We start from the raw sequence: 22,772 nt of genomic DNA on the forward strand, positions 1-22,772 counted from the left end.
CCTTATTAATACATCTTACCCGCTGTCTGAGTTGATGGGAGAAATATGTCAATGTTATATTTTACATGAAAGAACTATTTGGTCCTCAACTAGTTAACCCTCGCTCTTCCCCCCACACTATAAGCCTTTGGCACATATAAGTATATAGCAAATAATATCAGGCATTAAGCAACTCAGCTAACATAGATAGCATAAGATATATGGAAGCTCATCACAAAAGTTTAGGAAAAGCAGATCCTATGCACGCTAGTGGAAACTTAAGTATCACAGTATAGTCCTCTTCATAGCAAGCCCTAGGAACATTTTAAACTTTAAGTAAAGGTAACCGTGTAACAAAACATAATAAGGGGCAAAGTACTATATATATGGCTGAAGCATAAGTCGCATCGGGTGGTCATAAGAATAGTGTCTGAACTGACCGCTGATACAAGTGCTTGCCTGGAAGCGCTACTAGCCGACTCCTCTCCTGGAACAGATTGGAGGCTGGTATTGATAAGGATCAGGCACACGACTAGACACAGTGAGCTGGGAGGTCAAGAGTCTTTTTAGCCAGAGTTCAGTGACCAGTACTTGTAGTGAGCTCAGGTGCGATCTAAACAGCGCACGCTGTCAGGCAGAGTTAAAAGAAGAAGAAGGGAGCTTGCCTTGTTCCTTATGAAGCCATCCGCCTCCGGTGTCATCTGGCCAGCTCAAGTAAATGCCAGAGAGTGCTGAAAAGTCTCGGTGGTGGCAGACATGATCATTTCTGGCCAGGGCTTTCTCCTCCGCTACGCCATCAGAAGAGATCTCCCCAGCAATCGGCGATATACTCTCCTCCCCTCCCCCAAGGCCGGCCGCATCCTCCGGGTCAGGTAGAGGAGATCCAAGAGGCGGGTTAGGTAGTTGTGTCAGGTCAAAGGTAGCGGTACTGTTCGTGGATTGTGCGAAGTTTTCAGTAACCTCCTCTGGCTCCGCCATGTTTGAAGTGGGTATATCCACGTGGCCATAACGTAGGATAGAATGTAGGCTACAAAATTGGCATGCCATCTTTGTCTCAAGGGCTATGAAGAGAGCCCTTACTGTAGTATCAAAGTCCTCCATGGTTGTTGTAGATGGCATTTCCACAGTTGTGGTAGATAGCATGTCTAAGGGTGGCAGTATGATCTCTGTATGTTTGTTTGCCTGGAGAGGAGCTTAAGAGTTGTCAATGGCAATGTAAGACAAGTAGCAAACGGCTGGCTCTGGAACTCCCAGAAATAAGATATAGGTGTCCTTCGATGCAGGAGAATGAGCTTGGTAAACTGCGAAAGGTGTCAGTCTTGGATGGCATGAAATAAATTAGATTTTTCCATAAACTGCAGCTCTAAAGTAGAGAGCTCTTATTAAAGCGGCCATCTTAGATGCTGGTCCGGACACGCCCCCCCCCCCCCCCCCAGGGCAGGGATTTTTTTTTATTTTGGGGGGCTTTATTATTTTATTAGGGGGCTTAGAATAGGTGTAATTAGCTTAAAAATCTTGTAATCTTTTTTTTATTTTTTGTAATTTAGTGTTTGTTTTTTTTGCAATTTAGTTTAGTTAATTTAATTGTATTTTTAGATAGATATTTGTAGTTTATTTAATTTATTGATAGTGTAGGTGTATTTGTAACTTAGGTTAGGATTTATTTTACAGGTAATTGGGTAATTATTTTAACTAGGTAGATATTAAATAGTTAATAACTATTTAATAGCTATTATACCTAGTTAAAATAATTAACAATTTACCTGTAAAATAAATATTAACCCTAACATAGCTACAATGTAATTATTAATTATATTGTAGCTATCTTAGGGTTTATTTTATAGGTAAGTATTTAGATTTAAATAGGAATATTTTAGTTTATAATATGAATTATATTAATTTAATATAAATTTAGTTAGGGGTGTTAGGGTTAGATAGAGTTAATATAGTTTATATAAATACTATAGTAACTATATTAACTATATTAACCTTAATATAATTAGGGTTAATATAGTTAATATATATAATGTAATAACTATATTAACTATAATATACTTAGGGTTAATATAGATAATATAGCTGGCGGCGGGGTAGGTAGATTAAATTAGGGGTTAATAATTTTAATAGAGATGGCGGCGGTGTAAGGGGCTTACATTAGGGGTTAATAATATTAATATAACTTGCGGCGGTATAGGGGGATTAGATTAGGGGTTAATAATTTTTATATAGGTGGCGGCGGTGTAAGGGGTCAGATTAGGGGATAGATAAGGTAGATGGCGGCGGTTTTAGGGGCTCACAGTAGGGGGTTAGTTTATGTAGATGGCGGTAGGGTGCAGGAGCGGCGGTTTAGGGGTTAATAACTTTATTAGGGATTTCGGGGGGGGATCGCGGTTGACAGGTAGATAGACATTGCGCATGCGTTAGATGTTAGGTTTTATTTAGCAGATCGCGGGTGACAGGTAGATAGACATTGCGCATGCGTTAGGTGTTAGGTTTATTTTCTAGCTAGTTTAGGGAGTTACGGGGCTCCAATAGTCAGCGTAAGGCTTCTTACGGCTGCTTTTTGTGGCGAGGTGAAAATGGAGTAAGATTTCTCCATTTTCGCCACGTAAGTCCTTACGCTGCATATTGGATACCAAACTGCGCTGGTTTGGTATACCTGCCTATGGCCCAAAAAACTACGGGCGACGGCAGAAATATACGGGCGTAACTTCTAGGTTACGCTGTATATGTGATACCAAACCAGCGTAAATATTGGCGTTGCCGGCTTTTGCGGGCGACGATTTTTATCGGATCGACCCAATGATATTTTCTAGCTAGCTTCAACATAATTTTCAAATGATAAAACATTTGGGTAATATATAATATTATATATATAATATATACTCACAGTGCATGTGCAAGTGGTTTAAATATTATCATACACATACTTAGGCACTTACATGGTAGCCCCTTATACCTGAGTATTGACTTGTCTGCCATTTCTTTTAAATAAAGTTCAACCCCTTCGGCCAAATGGACGTACCATTATGTCACGAAAAAAATGGGTCTTAAGGACCCTAGTGACAAAATGGTACGTCCTGCCATTTTTGCTGGATTTCAGGGGTTCCCCGCATTCCGTCACCTGCAACTTGCCTCGCAACTGTGGCAGTATGTCTGTGGCGGTCATGTAAAAATTTTCCAATATACTTTTATTAGCAAATTTACTTCATTCTCTTGATAGTCTTTGTTGAAGGAGTAGCAATGACTAACTGGGAGCAGGCTGATCACATCAGATGAGCCAATGACAAAAAGGCATACATACGCAGCCACCAATTCAGTAGTGCATAACTGCTCCTGATCCTAACCAGTTATGCTTTTCAACAAAGGATACAAAAATGATTGAAGCAAATTAGATAATATAAGTAAATTGGAAATGTGTCTACAATTGCATTATCTGAATCTTGAAAGTCTAATTTTGACTTTACTGTCCCTTTAATACCCAATTCTCTAAGTAGGGACACAGCAGGCAACACTTTTGGGAAAGATAATCTTCACAGTATAATATATACTATTAATAATTAACAAGCGACAACAAGTGCAAAAAGAGAGTCACTTGTTGTATACATTATCTGCAAATCATTTTAAAAATTGCAGCTCATTGACATAGAAAGTCTAACTCAAATTGACGAATAAGAAAAATTCAATGTGGGGCATTTGCACCATAATAAATGGAGACCCATCGCTGTGACTTGATTTTATATAATTTCTGTCAGTCAACTATTTGGTTACACATACTATGATTATTCATCTGTATAATTCTTAAATCCTACCGCCTCCACCTTAAAAACATCTCCAAAATTTGCCACTTCCTCACACAAGATACAACTAAAACTTTTAATCCACGCTCTCATCCTTTCCTACATTGACTTTTGTAACTTCATCTTCTCTGGCCTCCCTTGCTGCCATCTATATTCCTTATAATACATAATAAAGGCCTCTGCCAGGCTGATTTTTCTTACACGTTGATCCTCATCTGCTGCACCTCTCTGTCAATGCCTTCACTAGCTTCCTCTAACCTCTAGAATAAAACACAAAATCGGTTTCCCCTATATCTCTGATCTCATCTCCAGATACTCTCCCTCCCATCACTTTCGCTCTGCTCATGACCTCCTTCTCTCCTCCTATCTTGTTTCCTTTCTCACATTCTCATCTACAAGACTATTCCATTCTGGTCCCTATCTTGTGGAATTCGTTCCTTGCTCCACCAGACTCTCCCTATGTTTTCAAACTTTCAAGCTATCCTTAAAGGTACATGAAACCCAAAATTTTTCTTTCATGATTCAGATAGACAATACAATTTTAACCAACTTTCTAATTTACTTCTATTATCTAATCTGTTTCATTCTCTTGGTATAATTTGTTGAAGGAGCAGCAATGCACTACTAGTTTCTAACTGAATACATGGGTGAGCCAACCACATTCAATATATATATATATATGCAGCCACCAATCAACAGCTAGAACCTAGTTTCTCTGCTGCTCATGAACTTGCCTAGATAAACCTTTCAGCAAATGATAACAAGAGAAGGAAGCAAATTAAATAATAGAAGTAAATTGGAAAGTTGTTTAAAATTGTATTCTCTATCTGAATCATGAAAGAAAAATGTTGGGTTTCATGTCCCTTTAAAGACTCTACTGTTCAGGGATGCATACAGTACAAACTAACATTTTTGTATCTTAGTCCTCTCCTCCTTTGTCATCCCTTGAAACCCCTTAGTATGTAAGCGTATGAGCCCAGCTGCTTTGTAGATCACCTGCATGAGAGCTTGATTTACAACAGTGCAACTCTTGACAGGGCCTTCTATCCCTTTGTCTCCCATATTTGTTATCTTGCATATTATTCCTATGTTTATAGTGCTGCGGAATATGTTGGTGCTCTACAAATAACTGATAATAATAATAATAATATTCAATGAAAATATACAACAAATATTAACATTGAGAACAATTTATAACAAGCACACAAGACAAATAGTCACAGGAGTTTTAGAGACTTTATTTATGTATAAACAATTTAAACACTTTGCCATAAATTATCTTTGCCTGTCTCTAATCTTCATTTAGCAGCAAATTAAAATAATATAAAAACTCAATGAACAATTCATACATGTATATTACAAAAAAAAAGATTTTTTTTTTTTATAACAAAGTTCATAATCATTTTTTTGTGGTGACTGTAAGGTGATTGTCTCAGTTTATTGTTTTAACCAAACAAACACATTTCTAGTTTTTTTTTTATCTGAAACAGTGATTGTGCCATCTGGCTTTTGTATGAACAGGGTGATCTGAATTGGTGCCCATTTTGCGATACTGTGTCACAATGCCCACAACCTCTACTGGAACTGATACCAACAAACTACTGATTCTAAACAGACTACACCCTGTAACTGTGTAATATTGTCCACAATGGAATTCTCAAATACAAACAAGAGGATGAATTTAACTGTAGTGAAAGCCTCCATTTTGAATTAAACATTACACTCTACGCACTTTATCAATAAATTAAGTCAGAGCATTTCAGGATAAGAGTGCAAGTTAAGTTTTTTTATTTTATTTCCTGTTGGAGTCTATCCAGTGCTCTTTGTTTAGGTTCAGTTCTACAAATTGCCTCAATGTCATTTTTAAATGCATTACGCATTCTTCTTAAATCAAAATCTTGAAATACTTATCAAAGAAGTAGTCTTAGTAAATTTCAGCAACTGGTCATGGAAAGCAGGCCATCTTGATTTTGTTGTAAAGTTTACTCACATGCCTAAGAAGTGAGGTAATCATAGGCCTTCTTTGTTTTGACTGCAACCCAGAAGAAGTGGGTAATATCAAAGGGGTACTTTTGTTTTTAGTTATGTTTTAGTTTCAGTCAGGCTTAAGTCCACTTTAATTTGTGGGATTCAGCAGCATTTAACTCAAAAAATGTGAGCTTTCTTGCTACTTAACTGTCCCAAAAACAATTCAGCCTAGTGCCCCATTTAGGTCTTCATCTCCTTAGGAGAGGAGATAACAGTTGTAACTACTGATTCATCCAGCAAAGGATGACAGTAGATTAATTTGTTACCTCTTTCCCATTTCATTCTGTCTCAAAAACTGGATGTTACTGCTACTGTCTGCTAGCTCTGGGTACTGCTCCACTGGAAGAACATAATATCCTTCATATCCTTGAACTCTTCCGGTACTCAAAAGCTGTTGTTTTTCTCCTTCAGTCCATAAACGATTGCCTTCCCTTCCATCCCGTGCTTTTTGTTGTTCTTTGGCCCAAGCTGCACCTAAAGCTCTCTGACGGGCTTGATCAAGAATTCTAGCCCTTTCTTCATCTAGTGTGTCTACGGTTAACCCATACCGTATATTGAGTAGGAGTGAAGAGTGCTGCAATTCAATATTTGTAAACCTTCTAGTCCTTCCATTGATGAGCAAAGTTGGCTGAGAAACTGTGACATTTACTCCACTGTCTAGAGTTTTCCTACCAGTCGTTAGTCCTAAGGTGACTAGGTCACTGTCAGCCGAACCAATTTTGACAAAATAATGTGTGTCCTTTCCTTCTATGTTGTAGTACATTCTTTCAAGATAATGTGCATTGTTAAGCACCAGAGCAATTTTTCGGCTGTCTTCATTAGCAATGCTGGACATTCCAGTTGTTACTTTACCTTCTTTGATTGCAAACATTATTCCTTTTCCAATTATAGGAACAGTAGTTGCAAACCAATGTCCTGGTTTCTCTCTTATGTTTGCATGCAGTCTTTTCACAATGGTCTGACCCTCCAATGCCATAAATGCTTGATTATGTCTTTCAGTGGTCTGCTGAACACCCGTAATTAGCTGTAAGACAGAAAAATGAATTAGTTGTGTTGAGTTAAAAAGTAGCGCAGTGAACCATTATAACTAGACTGTACAGATTTTTGAAGGTCATGCAATAGTGACTTAATTACATTTTGTCCTTAATTTAGTAAAAAAGTAATTCTCAAGAAATTAGAAAAGTTATCACATGATTCTAGAAAACTAAATCCTATTTCAGTTAACCTTTTCCTTATTAAATGAATCTGAAAAACACTAATATCTGGAACATCCATAGCCCTGTTAAATTAGTTTAGAATAGTGTTTGTCATATTGTGATATGAAGCAAGTAATTCATTCTGCTTATTTTCAGTAACGTATTCAAATATGAAAAATGTCACTTAATCATATGATACTAATGAAGGTGATTTATCACCCAGCACATTTATTATAAAGAGTATCTGATATTTAATGGAAATTTGAACAATGTGAGATTGTTACTCTAGAAGTTTGTTTATAACTAGCCCTGACTGACCAGAGGGGATAAGATAAAAATATCGGGCTTTTGAACTTAGGGAAAACTAGGTTACAAAATGGTGGTACCCATTACTTTATATAAATTAAACCTTAACACTAATTTTTCGATATTTAAACAACTAATATAATTTTAATAAATGCATCTGCATATTATTATCATGATCATTTTTACTTTTAAGGGCCATGTAATACAGTAGGATATAGCACCTTATATATTTTTTACTCACAATTCTAAGTTTATTCAGTAACAAGATAGCATAACTCATATGGTAAATAATATAGCAAATCTTTATTTTTTTTAATGTAATAAATGTCTGTTTTATAAATTTATGTCCAAAGAGGTAACACTTCTAGTCACAACATTGGGATAGTCATTGAGATCTATTTATATTTTCCCTAACATTTTTAAAAGAACATTAAACAGCAGTGCTTTGTCCCTCCCTTGAGATGCCAAAAAGCAAATTCTGCAAGCTGCAAAAGCTGCAAATTAAACAGCTAGCTTTGGCAAGTTGCTTGATTTTGAAAACCTAGGTTACATATTTTGCGTTTTGACCTCTCTAGGGAGTGTGGGACAAAACACAATTACACAGAAAAAAGAGGTGTTTTATGTCCATTTGTGTTTTAAATCATGTCAAATGTTTGTTGCTGTTATGAGGGGAGCTGCAAGGGGCCAGGCTCTAGTGAGCACTTTAATAATATACCAATGTATACTTACAAATTGTAGGGACGTGCCCCTAACAGCCAAAAACACATTTGTATGATATAATCTGTGGTTATATTACAACAATTATTTTTTTCCCATCCAACATGGACAATGAGTGCAAGAAATGATTTGGCAGTGAGAAATTATTAAATTTAAAGGTACAGTCTATTGCAGAATTTGTATTGTTTAAAAATAAAGATAATATCTTTATTTCACATTCCCCAGTTTGCATAACCAACATGGTTATATTAATATACTTTTTACCTCTGGTATTACCTTCTATATAAGTTTCTGCAGACTGACCCTTTATTTCAGTTTTTTTGACAGACAGTGCTGACCCATAAATAACTCCACGGAAGTGAGCACAATGTTACCTATATGGCACACATAAACTAGGAGATCAAACAAATAAGGCTGTTACAGCCTAAAGAGGAGCGCACATGTAATAGGTATTAATAATGGAGACAGTCCAGAAAGGAGCTATGAGTTCAATAGACGGCAGCTCTCCCAAAAAAGATGGTCGAATGATGATCCTGTGGAAACAGAAAGGAGGCGCCTAATAGAGCAATATCATCTAGCATTAACACAAGGAAGGACAGACAAATGCCAACTCACATAGATACAGGCACTCCCAGTGCCATAAACAATGAGCCGGAACCTCTTAGTCGCCCGACAGACTCACTCCTGATATTCGACAGTGGATCACATGGTATGGTGTCCGCCAATCAGGATTACTTGTAATGTCTGTTAATTTAGTATTTTTCAATAACTATTGCTTTATTAGTTCTTTTAGTCTTGCACCATGTCCCCTTACTGCATATTCCTGTGCGCATCTCTTGCTCTGTGTTCCTGCATACAGCCCTGGATATGGCTTGCGGTACTTGGACTGAATGTGCCGCTCTGTCTGTCTGCTGGGTGTGGCCTGAGACTGCTTTACTTGAGCTCCCAGCTGTGACTGTCTATCTGCTCCCACCCTCAGAGGAGGAGGAGGATAGGGTTTGCACAGACTTCACTGCGCACAGTGGGGAGGTAGTCTGGCTAGGAGAGCTGAGGTGGAGAGGCAATGTGAGACATACAAAGGATTCTTGCTTTTCTTGTGCTTTGAAACTCGGATCTTTCATACTGGATCCATATCCAGGGCTGTATGCAGGAACACAGAGCAAGAGATGCGCACAGAAATATGCAGTAAGGGGACGTGGTGCAAGACTAAAAGAACTAATAAAGCAATAGTTATTTAGAAATACCAAATTAACAGACATTACAATTAATCCTGATTGGCAGACGCCATACCATGTGATCCACTGTCTAATATCGGGAGTGAGTCTGTCAGGCGACTAAGGGGTCCCGGCTCGTTGTTTATGGCACTGGGAGTGCCTGTATCTATGTGAGTTGGCATTTGTCTATCTTTCCTTGAGTTAATGCTAGATGATATTGCTCTATGAGGCGCCTCCTTTCTGTTTCCACAGGATCATCACACATAAACTAGCACTGTCAAACTGTGAAATGGCCTTCAAGAATTTATAAATTAGCATATGAGCCTATCTAGGTTTAGCTTTCAACAAAGAATACCAATAGAACAAATTAACTGTCCCTTTAATGCTTGGACATCCACTGCTAGTGAAAAAGTGATAGAACTAAACCTTGAACATTTAAGTCAATAGAGAAGACATTACTGATTTTCCCAACTTTACTTAATTTTTAACAAAAAAAGGCTGACACCAAAATAGTGGAAGCATCAAACTAAAGCTATAGTACTTTTAATGCTCTCAAACATATCTCCAACCATATATATATATATATATTTATTTATTTAAGTTAACCCCTTTCTTAATACCATTTGGTGTTTTTTTTCTAAACATACCAGCATCTCTGCAGGCTAGGACATCCCTCTCTCTCTCTCTCTACAGTATCTCACAAAAGTGAGTACACCCCTCACATTTTTATAAATATTTTATTATATCTTTTCATGTGACAACACAGAAGAAATGACACTTTGCTACAATGTAAGTAGTGAGTGTACATCCTGTATAACAGTGTAAATTTTCAGTTCCCTCAAAATAACTCAACACACAGTCATTAATGTCAAAACTGTTGGCAAGAAAAGTGAGTGCACCCCTAAGTGGAAATGTCCAAATTGGGCCCAATTAGCCATTTTCCCTCCCCGGTGTCATGTGACTCGTTAGTGTTAAAAGGTCTCAGGTGTGAATGGGGAGCAGGTATGTTAAATTTGGTGTTATCACTCTCACACTCTCTCATACTGGTCACTGGAAGCTCAACATGGCACCTCATGGCAAAGAACTCTTTGAGGATCTGAAAAAAAGAATTGTTGCTCTACATAAAGATGGCCTAGGCTATAAGAAGATTGCCAAAACCCTGAAACTGTGCTGCAGCATGGTGGGCAAGACCATACTGCGGTTTCACAGGACAGGTTCCACTCAGAACAGGTCTCGCCATGGTCGACCAAAGATGTTGAGTGCACGTGCTCAGCGTCATATCCAGAAGTTGTCTTTGGGAAATAGAGGTATGAGTGCTGCTAGAATTGCTGCAGAGGTTGAAGGGGTGGGGGGGTCAACCTGTCAGCGCTCAGACCAAACGCCGCACACTGCATCAAATTGGTCTGCATGGCTGTCATCCCAAAAGGAAGCCTCTTCTAAAGATGATGCACAAAAAAATCCGCAAACAGTTTGCTGAAGACAAGCAGACTAAGGACATGGATTACTGGAACCATGTCCTGTGGTCCGATGAGACCAAGATAAACTTATTTGGTTCAGATGGTGTCAAGCGTGTTTGGCGGCAACCAGGTGAGGAGTACAAAGACAAGTGTGTCTTGCCTACAGTCAAGCATGGTGGTGGGAGTGTCGTGGTCTGGGCCTGCATGAGTGCTGCCAGCAATGGGGAGCTACAGTTCATTGATGGAATCATGAATGACAACATGTACTGTGACATACTGAAGCAGAGCATGATTCCCTCCCTTTGGAGACTGGGCCGCAGGGCAGTATTCCAACATGATAACAACCCCAAACACACCCCCAAGATGACCACTGCCTTGCTAAAGAAGCTGAGGGTAAAGGTGATGGACTGGCGAAGCATATCTCCAGACCTAAACCCTATTGAGCATCTGTGGGACATCCTCAAATGGAAGGTGGGGGTGTGCTCCGTGATGTCCTCATGGAGGAGTGGAAGAGGACTCCAGTGGCAACCTGTGAAGCTCTGGTGAACTCCATGCCCAAGAGGGTTAAGGTAGTGCTGGAAAATAATGGTGGCCACACAAAAAATTTGACACTTTGGGCCCAATTTGGACATTTCCATTTAGGGGTGTACTCAATTTTGTTGCCAACGGTTTAGACATTAATGGCTGTGTGTTGAGTTATATTGAGGGGACAGCACATTTACACTGTTATACAGGCTGTAACACTCACTAATTTACATTGTAGAAAAGTGTAATTTCTTCAGTGTTGTCACGTGAAAAGATATAATAAAATATTTACAAAAATGTGAGGGGTGTACTCACTTTTGTGAGATACTGTATATATATATATATAGGATATGTATCTTTCTATCTATCTATCTAAATATAAATATATATATATATATATATATGTATATATATATATATATATATATATATACACACACATACATAGTTTCATATTTTTGTTTAGTACAAATTTAAAGAAACTTGTCAATGAAAAATGTATTTGGCTGTCGCAGACACATTCATACAAAATGAAGAACTAATATGATTCATGTATTTTTCATAAACCCTAGAAAAAAAAATTGCTTGTCATAAGATTTATAAATGAGTATAAATTAATTCTTCTGGGCTCTGAACAGCAATGGGAATTCAGTGAAGATGTGCACACGTTTGTATATAACATGCTAATACAAGGGATTCATTTCAGTGTTTCTCTGTCAATAAAATGTTTACTGTGCTTTAACGTATTTTAGTTTTCTTTAAATATTCCTCATTTACATTTGCCAATTTGTGGGTATTTAAGCTGCTTTAAACTGTTCACATTTTGTGTCCTTCCAAAAGTAGTGAAGCAAGAAACCAGAAAATTCTAATATAATGAACTATTTCTCTTTTTTCTGATAAACCGTACACTGCTTTTTATTGAGAATATAAAGCAAATATGCAATGCAGTAGCTGTAAGGTACATTTTTTATTTCTAGTAATAAAATCCCAAAGGGGTACGCTGTTGTACTGTAGATAGAGCAGATGGTTAGCTGCTTTTAGATTTCCCTGTGCTATTGTTAATCAAGAAACAACTCAAGGGTATATACACAAAGAGCTAATGATACTGCAATTAACATAACTATCTAGGCTGGTGAAATGTATATTGTGAACATTTTAATAAAAATTTCCATCTTGAAATACTAGAAAGTCAAAATTGTATGTTGAAGTTGTGAAATATGATGTGGTTAAAATATTTATTTACCTGGCCATTCTCACAAGCTTGACTTTCGATCAGTTCATATGGGGCTGGTACAAAATTGGTTTTTGATCTTGGAAACCCAGGAATAATGTTACTCAGTTGAAATCCAAACATTACCAACCAGCTTTGCACATCTACGAAGAGAAAATATAAGAGAAATGAGTGTCGTTAATAAGGAATGCAATTTACAGCTTCAGAGTCTGTTCTAAGCAGGGCAGAGAAAAAGGATCTTGAAAATGATTTATATTTTTTTCCTTGGGATTCAGAAGGAAAACCACTGTTTGTGATGCTTGTCACGTTAATGGTGTCACTGAATCAGGCTTGTCTGCTGAATTTATAAGATGAGTGTAGTACAGTGTTACAAAAACTGTGGTTTGCCTAAGAAATAATGTATTGGTGCCTGAGGCAAGTGCAATGTTTAAATCGTCATAATAGCTTTTACAAGTACAATAGTATAAATAACAAAGATGGAAACTACTTACACATTCAAATTCTGGAGAATTTAAAGCTTACATTTTGATATATTCACATTTATTAGACATTACTTGGCTTTTTTTCCATCAGAAAAATATTGAAGATATTGTGCTACATATGTTTCTTATATATTTTGAATGACACAGATTTGGCATTATTAACACCCATGTACCCTTTTCTTAATAAGCTTCCAGGTCTCTTACTGTATTATGAGGCTTCAATCCCAGGTTGTGCTAAAATGGATTATCATTTTGCAAGGTCATGCTTTTAAACAACCACCTACCCAGATGCCTTCAAAATTGGCATATTGCTCAGTGTATTTAATAGTTTTTTTTTTGTTTTTTTTTTCAGGGAAGAGGGAGTGCAAAATACATGTTTTCCTCAAATGGCCATTACCCTATCTCCTGAACTCTCAGTCTTGGGAAAAAAATATATCAGGAATATAACAATTAATACCTTTATTCCACAAGCCACCTCTGAAATGAGGATCATATTTAGATTTGTAAGGCATAGTCAGTTTTAATCTTCTTAATGGTCTACATGGAATGGATGGTGCTTTAATTATCATTAATTAAACCCTTTGGCTACCAGATTAACCTTTTAGCCATTGAAGGCATGCCTATTCTGGTGAGAAACGCGTATGATTTAACTTGTAGCATGCACTTGTTTTTATTAAATTTGTATGTGAATGTGGGTTCTCATATTTTCATGATTTTAAAGGTATACAATAAAGCTAGGTAAGGGGCTCATATATATATATATATATATATATATATATATATATATATATATATATATATATATATATATATATATATATATATATATATATATATATTCTTATAGGGTTTAAATGGTGCCTATATTGACAAACAATTGTTCATAACTGTACTATATAATCCTATTATTATGAAGGTTTTTTTTTAAAAAAAAAAGTGATTTTGAGGGTTTAATCATGCTTGCCATTTGGAATGTAGTTCACAAGCATACAATGCATGTGTTCTAAGAAGCACAGTAGAGAGAGAATAGAGAGATATTCTCCCTCTTTTGCATCTGACAATTTTGACAGATTCATGGTTTATTGATCCAGTAGCATATATGTGCCCTAGATTGCATTAGCAGGCAAAAGTATCTGGAACAGCACTGTTACATATTTCATATTTCAAGACTTACATTCTGGTGGTCTACAGTATAGGTGCATCGAAAATCTAGATCACCACTCTCTTAGCACTAAAAAAGCATTATAGTGTGACTCATATACTCATATACATCCAGTTTGATACTCCCAATCTAGAGGGTAACAGGAATTTGTGGTTTGATCCCTGGCTTCAATAGGGTGGGTTTGCTGATTGTAATTTGCTCAAATTTACAAACACTTTTGTAAAGGCCATTAAAGGAAGACCAAAAGTCTTTAGTTATTGGTGTAGTATTAGCAGATTATAGTTCCTTAATTATCTTTTGTAAAAGGAAGTAAAATAAAATGTTCATGTTGTTTTAAAGAACTGGGCAAATATAATTATGTTGGAGTCTCTCTGTCCCTTTAAAAAATGATCTGCAAAATCTTAAAATATTACTGCAGCAAAAAAGTGGGATATTTATCAACATTCATTTAAAAAAAATATTGTAAAATGCTTAAAACGTCAAGTACAATTTAATTACCATATTTTGACATGAACAAAAGTTCAGTGCAAAATAACAATGTTGATTTGTGACACCAATATCTACACACCTGAAGGTCAAGTGGTTGCAGTGATGGCCGGCTCCAGTCTACACAAGAGTTACAAAATGACAAATCTGGGGAAACTGGAGGTGTTTCTATTTAATAACTATTATAATAAAAATAAATACTTTAAAAAAAAAAGTATTGCTTTTCATTTAAAATAGTTTTTTTTTAAAAAATAATAAATGGTTTGCTAGATGACGGCAACAAAATGCCAAGACTAAATAAACTATATGCAGTTTTTCTTATCTTTATAAGGTATTGCTAAACATCAACAACAATTTATTTTAATATCTGCAAATAGTGTAATAGCAATATACATTAAATATCTAAATCCAAATATGGAGTATAGGTGCGTTTTTGTTGCTTATTGTAATAAGCTACTTTTCTTAGAAAGTTAAATGCAGTTAATATGATGTACTTCACACAATGTGAAAACTTTATTTAAACTTTCTTTCAATAAATTTTCCAGACTGATACGTAAATCGATTTTAGGTATTCTTGGTAGCATGCAAATTAGTTTAGACAAATTCTCTACACGAAAAATAGCAAAAGATTAAGACTTAGGTGATTGCTTTTCTGTAAATATGAAAAGTTGAAAATTCAGATATTTTTTAGGAGTTTAGGTTTTAGTTATTTTTAGATAAGTACAGTAATTTAAGATCCACACTTACACATGAGCTAGCCTTTTTTTTTTTCAAAACTTAATTAACAACACAGTTTTTGGATTGCACATTTTTATGTATTTGAATTACATTTGACTCCACTTGTAAGGTCTTCTTATGAAGAAAAAAACCCGTTTAGTCTTCATTCTTATGTCACATCATCTGTCTAAAAATAACCTATTTTTGGCTTCAAAGATGTAATCATAGAAGATATCTGATGTACTTGTTCCCTTTGGTAATGTCTTAGCTCACATTTCATAATGGAAGATTAGCACAATTTAGATGGCACAAATTGACAGTAAATGGGCATATTATGAAGTAGGGATAACCATCACTAATCAGGTAGTCTTATTCCATTTAGAGAACATACAGATTACACTATTAACAAAATTAGGTACTCTTATCATAATAGCATAATCTTTGCAGTGAAAAAATAATAATCTTGGAAGTGCTGTATATATATATATATATATATATATATATATATATATATATATATGTGTGTGTGTGTGTGTGTGTGTGTGTTAATTACACTTGTTGCTACAGTTCCTATCTGGCTGACTGTCTGTATGTCTTTATAGCTATCCTTTGAGTTTTCTCATATAATTTGTTTATTAATTGTTTTAATTTCACACTTAGGCGAAGTCCCTAGCTGCATATTAATTTTTGCACAAAAAATACATAAATAATATACACATAAGTGTCATGACCACTAATTTTCACTAAAATATGTTGTAATACTTATGTTTGATGGAACATGCTGATAGTTTTTTACCTGTAAGTAACTAAATAAAAGAAAACAAAAAAAACATATTTTCTAAGTAATTGTGAAATGCTTATTTCTAGAAAAAATGCATAACTACATTTCCTTACCTGTTACGTAATTCTTTAAATCCATTTCTGTGCTTAATGGATTGTTGTTCTTAAACATGTATAAGTTGAATGGGGCAGGGTCTCGTCCAATTTTTTTCCACATTGTGTAATCAGGAGATATCCAACGTCCAGCTAACACATCATAATCTCTTTGGGTGAAATGTACTAGCTTAGTTAAAGGATCATATAGACCTCCATGAAACCCAATTACCAGTTGGAAATTTGGGTTTGAATCAAAGTAAATTTCTCCATATGCTGTATACTGTAGCTGCTTGATCATCACACCATTAATGCTAAAAGCTGCCAAGGGTGTTCCAGTATTGTCAGAAGCAATATAATATTCTTCTCCACTGCTGCTTTCCATCGCAAAAAGATGGCCTTGCAAATCATAATATAGAGAAGTAATTTCAGAGTTAGAGTGATTATAGACGTGTGTAACTCTTGTTGGGTTGTGAAGATCAGCATAAAAGTACTGAAGATGATGTCCTAAATTAGTTTTACATGAAGCTCTACGTCCCAATCCATCATATCGATATTGTACATTCCATCCATTGACTTTGTTATATGCCCTTGTCAGTAAGCCTTTGGAATTGTATTCAAAAATGTCAGAGCCTCTTTGACTCAAGAAACCATCATCATCGATTTTGTACTGTACATCCCCCAGACGTGTTATTCTGTCTCTGAGATCATATCGCAAAGGCATCAGCCTTGCACTATTTCCAGGGTTTAATAGGTGGAGGTTTCCATTTAAGTCATAACTGTAACGCCACGTTGGTCTGTCATTAACTGCCACACTTTGTAACTGACCATCACCATCATATTCATAGGTGTATTTTGTTGTGTTGGCATATGGCCCTAGTTTTAACTCTCTTTTTGTAACACGTCCCATACTGTCATATTGCACAGTCATCCAATACATGAGCGATCTGAATATTTCATATTGTACTTCTTTAATACGACCATGAGTATCAAAGTGTTTAGTAAGGGTCATCACTGCTGTGGTGATAATTTGATTGACATCATAGTAAATGACCCCAAATTTTCCAAAATGTTCAATTTTCCCAGAAATATCATCATAACGATACAATTCAACTGGGAGTGGTGTTTCACTTATTATTGGCTTAATGCTAGCAACTCGAAAACTGTTGTCATGATACGTATAATCAAATCTTGCATTTACCATACCTTCCTCTGAAAACCTGTAAATTTGTTTGTCCACAAGAGGTCCTATTTTCCTGTACCGTATTGTACATGAAAAACCACCACTTTGGAGATTAACCATTTTTAAAACTCCAGTAGTTTCATCGTATCCAAAGGTAACTGCAGTGCTATCGTAAACTATCTCAGACAACTTGGAGAGTTTCCCATATTTATAGAACACTTGTCGACCAGTTCCAAGGAATGATGTTTTCACAATTCTGCCATCTTCACTGTAATCAAAAATGATTGAAGCATTGCTTTCAGGAGGGTTATAAATGTTCCTAATGTAGCCAATGGATGTATGAGTTGCCATACTGTGTCGGGCCACACTAGGCATAGTCACAGCATAAAGACGGTCTGAAGTGTCATATTCAAAGATGTACTGTCTTTGGCTTTGAAGAAGTAACACCATAGACTATATGTAAAAATAAATAAATAATTTACAGTTAAGTATAAATCATTTGAAATAATATTTTTCATAAATATTCAAAAATGATAAAAACAGCATAAATTAATAACTGAAAACACTAAACATTTTCTTTGGCAGAAGAAATTATTTAGCAAAGATGTATGCTCGATTGGGAAATACATTTTTTAAAAATGATGTGATTTTAATTGAACAAATTGGGTTATTTATCAAATGGTGTTTTAACACTAGCATGAAATTACTGCATTTTCTATTTTATTCTATACTAATGTTAAAACGATTTCAAAAGTATCCTCCATAAAAACCCATGAAACACACAAGACAGAGTTAAGTTTCTAAACTATATTTTGATAAATAAATCACAAAATATTTATTGTAAAGGGTTTACAGTAAAAGGATTTTTACATTACTTGCTTCAGAACTTTTTTAACTCTCTGAAAAAGGAGTTAAACATAAAGTCCCACTTGAGAGTGCAGAGAACTGCTGCAACCCACACAGGAAATCGCTGGCATCCCAATCAGCAGTGGCAGACACACAATACTCCCCTCTCATTGGCTGCATTAACCCTTTAACCCAATCTGACGTATATATATGTCATGCAGTACATTGCTCATTGTACTGCATAATATGTATATACAACTTGTGTGTGTAAGACTCCAGCAGTCTTGTCTGTAAAGTGACATCTGAGACTACTGTTTCTGAGCGGCAGGCAATCTGTCCTCATATGGTAACAGAGCACATTTGGTGCTGTACACTACAGAAAAATGGGGAATTGGGGGGGGGGACCCTACAATCGCAATCGCAGGGAGGGGGAGGGGAGGGGAACGATACGCTACAGAAAAAAAGTACAAAATAATTAAATAATGAAATTAATACCTAAACTAGGTACTGGCAGAAAGCTGCCAGTACCTAAGATAGTGGATACCATTAGGAGGGGGAGGCTTAAAAAGCTGTTTGGGGGGGTTCAGGGTGGTGGAATGGTAAGGGGGACCTTAAAATTCAGAATATAAATAAATAAAATTACTTTATAAAAAATAAATAAAAAAAAGCCCTCAGACTTAATACTGGCAGACTGTCTGCCAGTACCTAAGAGTGTGATGAAGAGTGTGTGGTGAGAGGTAGAGCTGTTCTGGAGAGATCAGGGAGGTGTCAGGTGGGAGGGTAATTCTTACACTGGAATACTATTACCCTTGGGAATTTCAGAAGTATGGTGCACAGTTGCAATGAGCTGCCTTCTAATTGCCAAAAAACATTGTTAAAGCCATTCATGTCTGCTATTTCTGAACAAAGGGGACCCCAAAGAAGCTTTTACATCCATTTGTGTTATAACTGCACAAGCAGTATCACCTAGATTATGAGTTTTGAGTGCTATAGGGAAAGTAAAGAACGAAACAAAAGTTGCGTTATTTAACCCCCTATAGTGCTGCCATTACAAGGTTAAAAAAAAAACAGCTTGCGCGGGTGATATGGAGATTTTGAGTTCCATACCGCACCAAAAACAAGCGCAATGTTTGACATGCTCATGCAGGCTTTCAGCATAGACATCAATGGGGAGAGCCGGCAAAAAAAAAGTTTAACACCTGCGATCGCGGAAACAAAAGCTCCGTAACGCAGCCCCATTAATGTCTATGTGGAAACAGAAAATATAGTTTAAATCTAACACCCTAACATAAACCCCACGTCTAAACACCTCTAATCTGTTGCCCCTGACTCCTGCCTACAGTTATTAACCTCTAATCTGCTGCTACCGATATTGCGCCACCTAAATAAAAGTATTAATCCCTAATGTGCCTCCCCCGATATCACTGCCACTATACTAAAGTTATTAACCCCTATTCCGCCTCAACCCAACATCGCTGCAACTATATTAAAGTTACTAACCCCTATTCCGCCGCTCCCCAACATTGCCGCAAAATAAAGTTATTACCCCCTAAACCTCTGACCTCCCACATCACTACCACTAAATAAACCTATTAACCCCTAAACCGCCAGCCCCCCACATCACAATAACCTAAATTAAACTATATTAACCCCTAAACCTAACCCTAACGTAACACTAATCCTAACCCTAAACCTAACCCCAACACCCCCTAACTTTAACATAATGAAATTAGATCTAAATTAAATTTACAATTATTAACCAAATAATTCCTATTTAAAACTAAATACTTACTTGTGAAATAAAACCTAAGCTAGCTACAAAATAACTAATAGTTATATTGTAGCTAGCTTAGGTTTTATTTTTATTTCACAGGTAAATTTGTTTTTATTTTAACTAGGTAGACTAGTTAGTAAATAGTTATTAACTATGTATTACATACTTAGCTAAAATAAATACAAACTTACTTGGCAAATAAATCCTAACCTGCCTTAGACTAAAACCTAACATTACCAAAAATTAAAAAACTACCATTACAAAAAATAAAAAAACCTACCATATAAAACAATATATAAAGATTATTCCTATTCTAATACCCTTTAAAAAAACACACCCCAAAATAAAAAAGCCTAATGTAGAATAAACTAACAAGGACCCTTAAAAGGGCCATTTGGGGAGCCCTTAAAAGGGCATTTGTATGGCATTGCCCTGAGTTAAACAGCTCTTTTGCTAAAAAAAAATAATACAAACACCCCCTGACACTATACAACCCCCCAAACAACCAAGGGCCCTTAAAAGGGCCTTTTGGGGGGCCCTTAAAAGAGCATTTGTAGGGCATTGCCCTGAGTTAAACAGCTATTTTGCTAAAAAAAAAATACAAACACCCCCTGAGACTATACAAACCCCCACCCCCCAAACTACCAAGAGCCCTTAAAAAGGCCTTTTGGGGGGGGCCTTAAAAGAGCCTTTGTAGGGAATTGTCCCAAGTTAAACAGCTCTTATGCTAAAAAAAACACCCCCTAAAAATATACATTACACAAAATAACAAAAAAATTATAAAAAATAAAAAAATATTCCTATTCTAATAGCCATAAAGAAAAACACCCCAAAATAAAAAAAAAATCTAGAATAAACTACCAATGGCCCTTAAAGGGACCTTTTGTAGGGCATTGCCCTAAAGAAATCAGCTCTCTTAATGAAAAAAATTTACAAAAACCCACTAACATTACAAACCCCCACCCCCAAACCCACAAAATAAAAAAAACTATCTAAAAAACCTAAGCTACCCATTGCCCTGAAAAGGGCATTTAGCTCTTTTACTTCCCAGACTCTAAACTAAAAAAAAAACACCCAAAAACCCTTAAAAAAGCCTCTAACACTAACCCCATGACGATCCACTTGCAGTTTCTGAAGTCCCGCTTGAACGATCTTCTTCTCGGAGTTGAAGTCCTGATCCAGGCAGCGAGAAGTCTTCATTCAGGCGGCCTCTTCAATCTTCATCCTGGCGGCGAAGTCCTGATCCAAGTGTACAGTGGTGACCATATGATGAGGATGATCCGCGCCTCGGGATCAAGATAGAAGACGCCGTCGGGATGAAGATTGAAGAGGCCATCTGGATGAAGACTTCTCACCGCTTGGATCAGGACTTCACCACCGGGATGAAGATTAAAGAGGCCACCTAGATGAAGACTTCTCGTCGCCTGGATCAGGACTTCAACTCTGGGATGAAGATCGTTCAAGAAAAACTGTAAGTGGATCATCAGGGGGTTAGTGTTAGGCTTTTTTAAGGGTTTTTTGGGTGTTTTTTTTTTTTTTTAGTTTAGGGTCTGGGCAGTAAAAAATAAACCCACCCAATACACCCTTAAAAAAATCCTAACACTAACCCCCGAAGATTCACTTACCGGGAGAAGTCTTCATCCAAGCGGCAAGATGTCCTCAATGAAGCCGGCAGAAGTGGTCCTCCAGACGGGCAGAAGTGGTCCTCTTCTATCTTCATCCTTCCGGCGCGGAGCGGGTCCATCTTCAAGACATCCGACGCAGAGCATCCTCTTCCAACAAAGTCTTCTTGCTGAATGAATATCTCTTTAAGTGACGTTATCCAAGATGGTGTCCCTTAGATTCCGATTGGCTGATAGAATTCTATCAGCCAATCAGATTGAGCTTGCATTCCATTGGCTGATTGGAACAGCCAATAGAATGCAAGCTCAATCCTATTGGCTGATCCAATAAGCCAATAGGATTGAAGTTTAATCCTATTGGCTGATTTTTTCTACCTTAATTAGGATTGGCTGATAGAATTCCATCAGCCAATCGGAATCTAAGGGATGCCATCTTGGATGACATCACTTAAAGAGATATTCATTCAGCAAGAAGACTTTGTTGGAAGAGGATGCTCTTCGTCAGATGTCTTGAAGATGGACCCGCTCCGTGCAGGAAGGATAAAGATAGAAGATGCCATCTGAATGAAGACTTCTTTCCGTCTGGAGGACCACTTCTGCCGGCTTCATTGAAGACATCTTGCCGCTTGGATGAAGACCTCCCGGTAAGTGAATCTTCGGGGGTTAGTGTTAGGATTTTTTTAAGGGTGTTTTGGGTGGGTTTATTTTTTAAGTTAGGGCTTTGGGCTTGCAATAGAGCTAATTGCCCTTTTAAGGGCAATGCCCATCCAAATGCCCTTTTCAGGGCAATGGGGAGCTTAGTTTTTTTTAGTTAGGCTTTTATTTGGGGGTTGGTTGTGTGGGTGGTGGGTTTTACTGTTGGGGGGTTGTTTGTATTTTTTTACAGGTAAAAGAACTCATTTCTTTGGGGCAATGCCCCGCAAAAGGCGCTTTTAAGGGCTATTGATAGTTTAGTTTAGGCTAGGTTTTTTTTTTAATTGTAATAACTATTCTACCTAGTTAAAATAAATACAAACTTGCCTGTAAAATAAAAATAAACCCTAAGATAGCTACAATGTAACTATTAGTTATATTGTAGCTAGTTTAGGGTTTATTTTATAGGTAAGTATTTAGTTTTAAATAGGAATAATGTAGTTAATGTTAGAAATTTTATTTAGATTTATTTAAATTATAT

General features: G+C 36.5%; 1 protein-coding gene across 1 annotated transcript in view; it reads right to left on the reverse strand.

Moving 5' to 3' along the window:
* Window positions 1–5,889: 5,889 nt before the first annotated feature.
* The window catches only part of TENM2 (teneurin transmembrane protein 2), a 1,369,502-nt gene continuing 1,352,619 nt past the window's right edge, over window positions 5,890–22,772 (reverse strand). Inside the window, exons 27-29 of the mRNA XM_053719586.1 lie at window positions 16,195–17,809; window positions 12,466–12,596; window positions 5,890–6,831 (exon numbers count right to left, since the gene is read on the reverse strand). Coding sequence (XP_053575561.1) covers window positions 6,070–6,831; window positions 12,466–12,596; window positions 16,195–17,809 — 2,508 coding nt within the window. The 3' untranslated portion in view covers window positions 5,890–6,069. The remainder of the gene's footprint in view (window positions 6,832–12,465; window positions 12,597–16,194; window positions 17,810–22,772) is intronic.

This window comes from Bombina bombina, chromosome 6, assembly GCF_027579735.1.
Source record: "Bombina bombina isolate aBomBom1 chromosome 6, aBomBom1.pri, whole genome shotgun sequence".
NCBI lineage: Eukaryota > Metazoa > Chordata > Amphibia > Anura > Bombinatoridae > Bombina > Bombina bombina.